Source organism: Symphalangus syndactylus, chromosome 15 (genome assembly GCF_028878055.3).
Source record: "Symphalangus syndactylus isolate Jambi chromosome 15, NHGRI_mSymSyn1-v2.1_pri, whole genome shotgun sequence".
NCBI lineage: Eukaryota > Metazoa > Chordata > Mammalia > Primates > Hylobatidae > Symphalangus > Symphalangus syndactylus.
The window spans coordinates 62,345,586-62,357,810 of NC_072437.2; the positions used below are offsets into that span (position 1 = coordinate 62,345,586).

The 12,225-nt window shown below is 35.1% G+C and overlaps 1 protein-coding gene across 1 annotated transcript in view; it reads right to left on the reverse strand.

Annotated features, from left to right (window-relative positions):
- The window catches only part of LOC134732552 (laforin-like), a 267,798-nt gene that overhangs the window by 159,249 nt on the left and 96,324 nt on the right, over positions 1–12,225 (reverse strand). The window contains exon 2 of the mRNA XM_063618487.1: positions 4,009–4,130. Within this exon, the coding sequence (XP_063474557.1) occupies positions 4,095–4,130 (36 nt within the window). The 3' untranslated portion in view covers positions 4,009–4,094. The remainder of the gene's footprint in view (positions 1–4,008; positions 4,131–12,225) is intronic.

Genomic DNA, 12,225 nt, shown 5'->3' on the forward strand with positions numbered 1-12,225 from the left:
AATCTTTTCTACTTCTAGCATGTTATCAGACTTTTTACAAATATAGAATTATACTTATGTCATACACTCTCTTAAATCTTGAATCATTTGTTCTCTGTGAAATTCAATATAAATTGATTTTTTAAAATATATACATATAGTATTACCCATATATCTATATTTTATGCACATAATACAAATCATGAAAGTAATTATGACTTAGTTCTCTGAGCTAAGTACATAGTGTGGTATCTAATAATTCTCTCTGTTATTTATTAGTAGCATCTTTGGAATAAATTCTGACTATGTTTTACCCAGCTTGAGAATCATACATTTATAATGATGAGGTTTAGAATTTCAGATATGCATTTGTCAAGGAATAAATGAAAAGTATAAGGCGTTTTTTAATAAGATCAGCTATTAAGCTATTTGGAAATTCATAGTGAAGAGAGACCTGAAATGGATATTGAGCTTTGTAATGACATATTTTAATTGAAAAGGTGTTTGGTGGGAAGTTTTTGTCTGAATTCACTATTGGATTATTTCTGTTTGCATTCATGATTGCTCATCAAATAATTAGCCTCACATGGTATAATTATACAATGCAATTAATATATTATCTAAAGAATAGAATGTTCTGGCAATCTGTGGCAGAACAAGGAGCACAGAACTCTTAAATCCCAACTTTGGTTTTTGAGAACTTTATTAGTGACATATGCAATAGGTAGTAATTTTTGTTTAATATCTCTACTATATCATCCTAAAAAGTATGCAATTTTGTGCATATTAAAAAGTATGCAATTTATTCATTGGTAAAATTCTGTGAAAATTTGATGTACTTCCATTCATACAGATAGCAAGAATATTATAAAGACATTTAGCAAGTACAGAACACACATGAATTATCCTGTTTCTTTCCATATTTATCTCTGTACCTATTTAAGTTTTTGTGCTTTGAAGTTACAGTCATTTTGAGTATATACTTTAACATAATTTATTTTCTTTAACTAGTTAGGGAAAATCTGTCCTTAGTCTAATTTCTAAGTTGGTTAGTGATATGGTAACCCAAAGTAATAAATGGTGCGACTTTGGTTAGATTTAACCTCATTTCTAGGACATTTCTATGCTCCAAAATGAAAATCGTAAGATTAGTTTACTTAAATACTGGGTTAAATTATACCTTTTATAGTATAATTATATATAATATTGAACATAGTATACTAATCCCACATGCTTAAGTAAGTCCTATTCTAACTAAAATATTATCTAATATTCACATTGTTTGGAATTTTTTGTCACGTGAAGAATTTAATAAACTGTGAAGTGTGTATGTTTTACTGGTATGAAACTCATCACTTCCTAGTTTGAAGGGAGCCTGTTCTGTCTGAATTATTCTGTTGTTGTCTTGAGCATACAATTAGCAATTGCCCATGTTCAGAAGAACTTTCAATGGCAGGACAGACAGAATCTGTTATGTTTTCCTTCCACTTGGATAAATCACTTACAAATACTCCCATTGTGATTAGGCATTTATTTTACAGTGCAAAATCTATATGGGAATGATTCTCTTTTTTGTTTTTGAGACAGAGTCTCGCTCTGTCGCCCAGGCTGGAGGGCAGTGGCGCGATCTCGGCTCACTGCAAGCTTTGCCTCCCGGGTTTATGCCATTCTCCTGCCTCAGCCTCCCGAGTAGCTGGGATTACAGGAGCCGGGAATCATTCTTAACGTGTCTCTAAAGTTCATTTTTATCATCAATGAAGAAATATAGAAGTAAAGAAAAACAATTAGAAAAGATATTGCATGTTTAAACATAGTTATAAAGGGCCTGGCAGAGAAAAATGCTTTTATGAAAGATTAGTTTCGTTTTAAAGTGGGGTCAGTATCAATCCACATATAGTATGTTTGTTTTTCTTTTAGGCCTTCAAAATTAGACTTGAGCTCTATTTAATGGTATGGCAGGATGCTGTATTAATATAAGAAGTATTATAGTCACACTACTGATACAGATGTTACAGTGAGCAGAAAGTAGCTCCCAGACTATGGTTACATAAAGAATTAGTGAACAGAATGAAGGTGGTTTAATTCTCAAATCACTATTCGAATTACAAAGGATTAATACAGTCTTATTTTCTCTTTGTTCTATGGGTATACTGCATGAATGCGCATTTGTTGAGGAGAACTTAAGTTACTCTGAGAGAAATGTGTGCTTCTTTATCAAACAAAAATCAAAGCTTCCTTCTTCAGTGTCATATGATGTGTATTTTAATATTGTATATCAGCATTTTCCCAATTTTATTATAAGACCAATGATTAGAAACTAATGGTTATCTTTCTATCAACACATTTGGTATAGCATGGGACAGGCTTTTTAATTACCATCTATGAACTGAGCTTGTTTTCCTCCCAAAGTATTGTTGCTGGTCTCTGATCTTCTTTCTAAATATTTATCAACTGCAATGTGAGGTCATTATAAAAACAAAATTTTGTATTTAAAAATCAAACTGTAGCTTTATACTTACACATAATTTTTTTAGCTAAGGATTCTTAAAAATCTCAAACCGTAGAATTTTTTTATTTTACAAAATTAGCACATATGATTAATAAACCAACATACTAGCAATGATATTAGTATAATCTATATATTAGGAAAATGATTTTTCATGAATACATTAATATAACATTTCCAGAAATAGTTACTATTCCTTTATTCTAGGACTTTATAGATCTGAATGTTCTTCCAACAAACTTAAGGCATTTATCCATTTACACAGAGCTTAGGGTTCTGATCAGAGCTGTGAGAGGTGTTTCTAGGCCATACTATAAAGAAGGAGAAATTTATTGGTTTAGGGTTCCTTCTCTCATTTTACTAATATCTCTTTATATCCTTGGCAAACATATATTGTCATCTTGAAGTTATAAGTCAACATATCAGGCAATAGCCAGAAGGAAGAATAATTTTGGTTCAAATTTGTATTTTTGCTGAAAGCTTCTGACTCCATTTTTCTGGTTTGGTTAGTCTGCACACAAGCTCTTATCTGGATGAAGTGCTCTAACTAGAAGCCACCTGTTTGGTCTCCCTCATCTCTGGCAACTCTAGGTTGAATATTTGGTCTTCGTTCAACCAATCAAAACTTAAATTAGCTAGAGTTATTTTTGTTGTCTGAAAGCATTAATCTCAACTGGATTTAGACTTAGAGGTCATATACTTTATCATCATCGAACCCAGACCGAGACTGAATGGGAATGGTATTAATTATCATATCATGAGTATAAACCAAGGCTGTCCCATGTAAACCAGATATGTGGCCACTCTACTTAAATGGTTACTTAAATGATTAGCTGACACCGGCTTAATATACTAGCTTCCTGGCAGAAGTTGAATTTTACATTGTGACTCTTGATTTGAAAGGCATTCAACATTTGAGGAAATGAATCTATAATGGTAATGCGACAATCACTAGTGCTGATATTTTAGAGCAAAGGTCCTCTCATAAACGAACTCTCGAATCACATGTAGGAGACCGCTTACCCAAATGATTCATAATGCTCTCTCTAGGGGCAGGGAAATTCCAAAGAGTGTCCTTTCTCCCTCCAGAAATAATTAGACTTTGTTTAGCCCACTTGCTCTGCTAGTCCCACGTTTCCAGGGTGACACCACAGTGTTTCCTGAGGATTTCTTCTTCACCCGGCTGCAAAACTGATCATCTGGTGAATAGGTAATTATGAGCTGAACTAGGAACCATGCCGGGATGTGAATGTCTAGTAACCACATAGTGTTTGCATTGTAACTAATGAATACTCCCTTGCCTAATATAACCCAACCTAATTACCCATAAAGCTTTGGGTAATTTTCACTTGACCCTAAACTTTGTGCATTTAGCTGCTTCTCTACCCAATACTGAATGATAACTCAACAAGAGAATAGTGAGCTTGAAGAGGAAAGGTTGGTCTCTCTGCAATATGTCATTTTTCTGCGTGGTGTTTTAATCAGAGAAAGTCATTTGTTTCAGTAAGTTCTCATTTACTTACCTAATTATCAGTTGTCATTTGGAGAAGAGCCAGCTCAAGAAAAAGTACTTCAAATATTTTTTGCCATTTGTCTCTGTTGTTTTTTTTCATAAATTCTCTTGTACAATTTTTGTCAGCATCCACTGTAAGCAAAAAGAAGGACAGTGAGATCACACCACTACATGAACGGAGCAATTGAATGTGTCTTACTGGGTTCTAGGTTTCAGGAAAATATCTTATTTCTGCATCTCCAGCACCTACTGCCATGCCTGCAGCATAGGAAAGTGCTCAATCAATATTTACTTCTTTCTGTGTTCATATGCTTTGAAATGATTCCAGGTGGATGCAAAGGATGACACTTAAGGCATCTGGGGAGGATATTTTGAGTGTATCATTCATAGTTAAAATATGCTATGGAGGTTATTAAAATAATTTAATTTTCCAATAGAAGCTTTAGATATTACGGAGTCTGACTATGAGCATGTTACTAAGTAATAACTGACAATATTCAATAGAACAGCAGTTTAGAGATTACATTCTCAAACATTCAGTATACATAAGCCTTTCACAATATGTCCTTAGTCAGAGTCCAAGCACGATGGAAACCATCCCTAAATCCAGACAAAGGCGGGAAAGGAAAAGACATATATCAACACCATGGCCATTGGATGCTTAGGTTCTAACAAGTTTAACATGACTGACCACTTGATGTATAAAAGTGATGGAATTAATATGAAGAGTAATAAGGAGTTTGAGGGAGGTCACTGAGATGACAAAGGAATTCTTTAGCTATATCTGGGTTTTGATAACACCATATCATTAATATCTTCTGGGAAAATTTGAGATCAATGAGTACTATGATGCCATCACTGAGGTTTTAGGACCCAAGGTCTTTGTTAAAAATATGGTTACATGCAAAGGTCAGTGAACCTTCCTGATTTCCTGATTATTGTTGCAGTTGATGGTGAATATAAAATTAGTATCTAAAAAAGTGGCTGACCAGAACTCTGTGAAAATGCCCTCTCTTTTAGTGTTACTATTTTTTAATGTATTACATTTACCCCTTCCATATGCCTGGTGAAGAAATGAGAAAATAAATACGAGATAACCATATCTTTAGGGTTTCTTGAGACATTTGACAAGAAGAATATTGGAGCTTCCCCAGAAAATTACAAAGACTAAATAATAATATCAATATAAAGGAAGAAAGAAGCATTTTATAGACTACTATTGTTGATGCTGTGGCAGTTTTAAGTTATTTATTCTTAAAAACCAAAACAATTAATAAGTAGGAAAAAGGATCACAATTCTGACACTAATTTGAGATCATTAAAACAAATTTAATATGATTTTTAAAGCACTCACTGAAAATGACATTGATGAAAACAACAAAAAAGGCTTGAGTATTGACTGCATGCCTGCTCAGTAGTTTTTGTGTAATGTGTTGAACATTGTTATCTACCTCACAGGGAAAAAGGTATAACATCACACAATCCTCACACAAGAAACATCATCATGAGTGGTTGCTGCCATCCCCGTAGAGTGAGTGTGCTAAGGAGTCACTGATTTAATAGCCTGAAGACTGAATTACCCTCCTGCATCTGAAGCTGCTCTCTGTGGGTTAGGGTTTGTGGTCTGTGGATAGGGTAAGAAACTGGGGAAGAGGAAGGGAAACCACGTGCAGCTGTCTGTGTTATAAATGCTGTGATGGCCAAACAGGAAACCTTTGTCTCTAAGGACTTGTAATCTGACACCTGTCAAGAACACGAAATTCTTTTTTAAAAAATAAAATGGGGCTAAATTGACCTCTTGTCTTAGAGGTTCCTAAAGGGAAGAAGAGAATAAAAATATGAAACTGTTAGAATCAATAGCTTAAGTCATTTTGCAGTATCTTGCTGAGTACGAAGACCTAGAGATTGTTGCATCACCTTTTACTGATATTAAATGATTCCTTGGAGTTATTAAGTGCTAAAAGCCTTAACAGAGATCATTTCGGTTCTTTTGTAAAATAGAGTTTCCATACACTCTTTAAACCGTATTTATGCTTACATTTGTAATAAGCATGCAAATGTCCAATAAAGACAGCTAACAGCAGAATAGCATTACACATATTTATCAATGAAAACTAGAAAAAGAAACAAGAACATAAACTTCAGATAATATAATGATTTACAGAAAATGCAAAATATTTTAAGTATTGATTAACTTAACAAACTTTTAACAAATGCCTTTAAATGTTAAGCTACACTGGTAATCACTGAGAAATATTACGATGAAAATAAATAAAGGGACTTAGGGTCAGGTAGAGAAAACAAATAGTAATTAAAGTATGATACAAGAAAATGGAAATTTTAACTCTACTAATGGCTACAAAGGAATAGTAACTGGATCTTGGCTATCATATATAAATGTATATGGGGAATGTCAACCTGATCAGGAAGGTCATGGGAAACATCCCCGAGGAATGACGATGGCAGATGAGGTCTTATTTCAAAGTTGTGGTAGATGAGATGTGGAATTGGAGGACAATAAATGAAGACAATATTGCGAGATACAGTTAATATTACCTGTGAAGTTTTTGAGCTTAAGAATATGTCAGCATTAAACCAAGAAAACTTGATTGAGAGTCCAATTTTTTTGTTTTTGCCCACAAAATACTGAAGTTCTACATACTTCAAATTGTTGTAGTTGTTCTACATACTTCAAATAACCATATTTGTACTAATGCTGGAGCTGACAGGATTCATAGGAAAATTGAAGGTAACATTCAGTAAAGACTCAAATGCATGGGACGCTGATCTGGGTTTTGCATGAACTCATGGATTTGTTTAGGCATAGAGTGGAAAGTAAACAGGTATAGGTCTTGATATTTGGAATTTAAAAATAAAAAGACATTAAAATGCAATTAACATAGAAAAAATATATATAAAAATTTCCATTAAATGTTATGTAGAATTATGATTTTAAAAAAGATGACCAGGCGGGGAGTAAAAAATATTTTGTAGTTTAGTTACCTAGTTTAATATTGTGAAAGTAGTTTGAAAATCCTCATAAACTGTACAAATGCAAGAATGAAAATAAAAATATAAACTGACAAGTCTGAAGAAAACTCAAACAGGATCTTTCCTTCCTTTTGTGTTACTTTTATATAATAATGTATCCCCCTACATAGTCAGCTTCCTAAGTCAAAAATATAGCATTATCCTTGATTCTTAATTCTCATTCCATTGATCATAAAATCCTGTCAACCCTACTCTCTTAACAGCTCTAAATTTAATCAAACATCTCCATTAACAATTCCACTCTTTTACTTTAGGTTCTTATTATTCCTTTTGTTTCTGTAGTGCCCCACTTCACTTCATTTGTCCTCCCTCAGATTAATTTTCCATTCTGTGACTAGTGTACACTTCAAAAATGATATTCTAATACTTTAACACCCTTCTTATATATTTCGGTGCTTCCTTATCTCTGGGATACAATTCAGTTTCCTTAGTGAGGCCCTAACTTGAACTTTGCCTACCTCTTCAGCTTTGTAGCCATACTTGGAACACATGGCTCCTATGGTTGCTGGAGGAAGGGATGAGAGAACATGGAGAATGTGTACCTGTCTTTGTCTGTTCAGGACTATAGGAGACAGATCACTTCCCTTCAAATTCAATAGATGAAAATAAATTACATGAACTCTTCTAGATGCAATACTGTGGTCACTAAAACATTTCATTTTGCTACCTCTACAACTACATGACATTTCCAGATATATGAAATGAAATGGTTTGGTGAGGATATGGCATTTTCTCTGGACTGATACCAAAATATTTTAGTTTAAAGTAAGAAATTAATTCCCAGAAACTGAAACACATATGTTTGCATGAAATTAGCATATTTTCTCCCTGTAAGTAAGCAATCTGTAATATAATATGAAACATTTTTTAGAAGATCTTATTATGATTAATTTAATAAGAGAAAGTCATATTAGTAAAATATTTACTGGAGACTAAGACAACTTAGTAACTCCAATGGGGATGATTTTCCGATAAGACCAGAGATGTTAAAGTCTCTTAAATAAAATTCTGTTTCCACTGATGAACACTAAGGTTGATTCCATATCTTGGGTATTGTGAAAAATGATGTAGTGAACATGGGAGTGCAGATACCTTTTTGACATACTGATTTCACTTACTTTGAATACATACACAGTAGCAGGACTACTGGATCATATGCTAGTTCTATTTTTAATTTTTTGAGGAACCTCCATAATTGTAATACTAATTTACATTCCTAGAAACACTGTGTGGGAGTTCCCTTTTCTCTACATCCTCACCAACACTTTTCTTCTTTCATCTTTTTCTTAATAGCCATTCTAACAGGTGTGAAGTGCTATGTCACTGTGGTTTTAATTTGCATCTCCCCGATGATTAGTAATGTTGAGCATTTTTTCATATACCTATTGGTTATTTTTTGAGGAACAGCTATTGTTTCTTTGCCAATTTTTAATTGGGTTATGTGTTTTCTTGCTATTGAGTTGTTTTAGTTCCTTATATATTTGGGATATTAACCCCTTATCAGATGTATGGAAAAGGGAAATGTTGTATAGATACACAATAGGATGCCATTCAGCCTTTAAAAAGAAGGAAATCTTGTGATTTGTGACAACATGGATAAACCTGAAAGACAATATGTTATGTGAAATAAGCCATTTGTCTTTCTGCAAAGACAAATATCACATAATCTTATTTACATGTGGAGTTTAAGAAAGTCAAGCTCTTAGAAGAAGACAGTAGAATGATGATTATCAGGGGCTGGAGGTTGGGGGATGGGGCTGTTCGTGCAATGTTGGTCAAAGGATATAAAACTTCAGTTAGATAAGAGGAATGAGTTCTAGTGTACAGAACAGTGACTACAGTTAATACCAGTGTATTTTATACTTGAAGTGGCCAACAGAGTAGATTTGAAATGTTCTTAAACTTAAAACAATATATATGTTAGCGGGGGAGCCAGCCTCCAAGATTTCAATGTAGGTTCTTTTCTATTTTCCCTAAGTGTTGGCCAGCCTGAGAAATAAAGAGAAAGAGTACAAAAGAAAGAAATTTTACAGCTGGGTCTCCGGGGCGTGACATCACACGTTGGCAGGTTCTGTAATGCCGTTTTTCTTTACCAGATACTGGGGGGAGGCAGCCCCCAATATTTCAGTGTAGGTTCTTTTCTATTTTCCCTAAGTGTCAGCCGGTCTGAGAAATAAAGAGAAAGAGTACGAAGAGAGAAATTTTACAGCTGGGTCTCCGGAGGTGACATCACATGTCGGCAGGTTCCGTGATGCCGCCGAGCCGCAAAACCAGTAAGTTTTCATTAGCAATTTTCAAAAGGGATGGGGTGTGCAAAGGGGGTGTGGGTCACAGAGATCCCATGCTTCAAAGGCAATAAAATATCACAAGGCAAATGGGGGCAGAGCAAGATCACAAGGCCAGGGCGAAATTAGAATTACTAATGAGGTTCCATGTCCTGCTGGGCACACATTGTCACTGATAAACACCTTAACAGGAAACAGGATTCGAGAGCAGACAACCAGTCTGACTAGAATTCGCCAGGCTGGAATTTCCTAACCCTAGCAAGCCTGGGGGCACTGTAGGAGACCAGGGCGTAATTCATCCCTATCTACAATTACATAAGACAGACACTCCCAAAGTGGCCATTTTAGTGACTGCCCCCTAGGAATGCATTCGTTTTCCCAGGGTTATTCCTTGCTGAGAAAAGAATTTAGTGATATTTCTCCTATTCGCTTTCTGAAAGAAGAGAAATATGACCCTGTTCTGCCTGGACCCGCAGGCAGTCAGACTTTATGGTTATCTCCCCTGTTACCTGAAAATTGCTGTTATCCTGTTCTTTTAGGATGCCCAGGTTTCATATTGTTCAAACACACGTTTTACAAACAATTTGTACAGATAACGCAATCATCACAGGGTCCTGAGGTGACATACATCCTCAGCTTATGAAGATGATGGGATTAAGAGATTAAAGACAGGCATGGGAAATTTTAAGAGTATTGATTGGGGAAGTGATAAATGTCCATGAATCTTCACAGTTTATGTTCAGAGATTGCAATAAAGACAGGCATAAGAAATTGTAAAAGTATTAATTTGGGGAACTAACAAATGTCCATGAAATCCTCACAATTTATGTTGTTCTGCTGTGGCTTCAGCCGGTCTCTCCATTCAGGTTCCCTGACTTCCCACAACAATATGTGAGGTAATGCATATGTTAATTAGCATGATTTAGCCACTCCACAATGTATGCATTTTTGAAACATCTCATTTGATATGGTTTGACTCTGTGTCCTCTCCCAAATCTCACATTGAATTGTAATTCCCAGTGTTGGAGGAGGGGTCTGGTGGGAGGTGATTGATTCATGAAGGCATATTTCCCCATTGCCATTGCTGTTCTTGTGATAGAGTTCTTACAAGATCTGGTTATTTAAAAGTGTGTACCACCTCCCCCTTGAACCTGCTCCACCATGGTAAGATGTGCTTGCTTTCCCTTCACCTTCTGCCATGATTGTAAGTTTCCTGAGGCCTCCCAGCCATTCTTCCTGTACAGCCTGTGAAACTATGAGTCAATTAAACCTCTTTTCTTCATAAATTATCCAGTCTTAGGTAGCTCTTTAGAGCACTGTGAGAATGGACTAATGCAACTTTGTACACCATAAAGATACAAATTTTTGTAAATTATAAAAAGAATAAAAAAAAAGAAAACGAGAATCTCTCTTCTCTTGGCAGAACTTCATGGTGTTACAGACTATATTTTCCTTTTTGAATCTCCTTTTCCTTTGCTTCTTTTATAGGCCAACCCTACCCTATCCTCATCTTTGGTGCTGTGATATATTCTTTCTTAAACTCTGCTAATACTTTAAATCATTGTATCAGTCCATTCTTACATGCTATGAAGAAATACCCAAGACTGGGTAATTTATAAAGGAAAAAGATTTAACTGACTCACAGTTCTGCATTGCTGGGAGGTTTTAAGGAACTTACAATCATGATGGAAGGCAAAGGAGAAGCAGGTACCTTCTTCAAAGGGGGGCAGGATGGAGTCAGGGCAAGCAGGGGAAATTCTGGACACTTATAAAACCATTAGATCTCATGATACTCACTCACTGTCATGAGAAGGGCATGGGGGAAACCACCCTTATGATCCAATTACCTCCACCTGGTCCCGCCTTTGACATATAGGAATTAGGGGGATTATAATTCAAGGTGAAATTTGGTTGGGGACACAGAACCAAACCATATCAATTATGTTACAGTAAAATGTTGCTGTTGGTCTACTCTAAGCATCTTTGTGAAGAACTCTTTGTATTCTATGAAAACAAGCAGCAAAAAATAAAAATGAACTCAAGTATTGGTGAAAGTCTTCAGTGCCCCCCCCACCCAACCCTGGCACAAAATGGAAAAGAAAAGAGAGACCAAGTATATTAATGATACTAAGGGACAGATATTGCTCACAAATATTAGGAAAAATGAAAGGGAACAACATGATTTCTGGACATGTTGGAGATAAATATATGGAATCAAAGATTACAAAGATGGTCTTTGTATTCTCAGAAGAGCTAGCAATGATCAATAGAAACCACCATGGGTTCCCCAAAACAAGTCGATTTATTTTCATTTTTAATTTGGCTATGGTTCCTAGATAGATCAAGTAAATATTACAGTGAAAAATCTAGTTTATTATTAATTTTAACAGCCTCTCATATTATCTTTGTGGACAAGATGAAGAATGTATACTGGAGATTGTATATTATATGCAGTTAAAATAGGTATAGTAAATTAAACATTCATGCTAGAAGAATAATGGAGAGAAGTTTCTAGTCCTATTCTAATCAGTGTTTTAATTAATTATTGGAATGGAGATATGCGAAGTGCATTTATCCAATCTACTGTTTGAACAGAACTTCAATGAATCAAATATTTATTAGGTACCTATTATGTCTCTGGCACCATGCAAGGAGAAGAAGCTGATAGATTGATTGCATGCGAAGGCAACCAAGTAATTGTAATTCATTGTCAACTCAGTATGAGCGCATGAGTGGTTGATAAGGCAAAAAAAAAAAAAAAAAAAAAACCATTTGAGCCTACCAACAGAAAACAATTGGGCAGAGATAAGGAGGGGCGGACTGCAGGTTCAGACTCCTTGAAGTTTTATTTGGTTTCTATTACTTCTTAGCTGTATGACTTTGAACAAGTT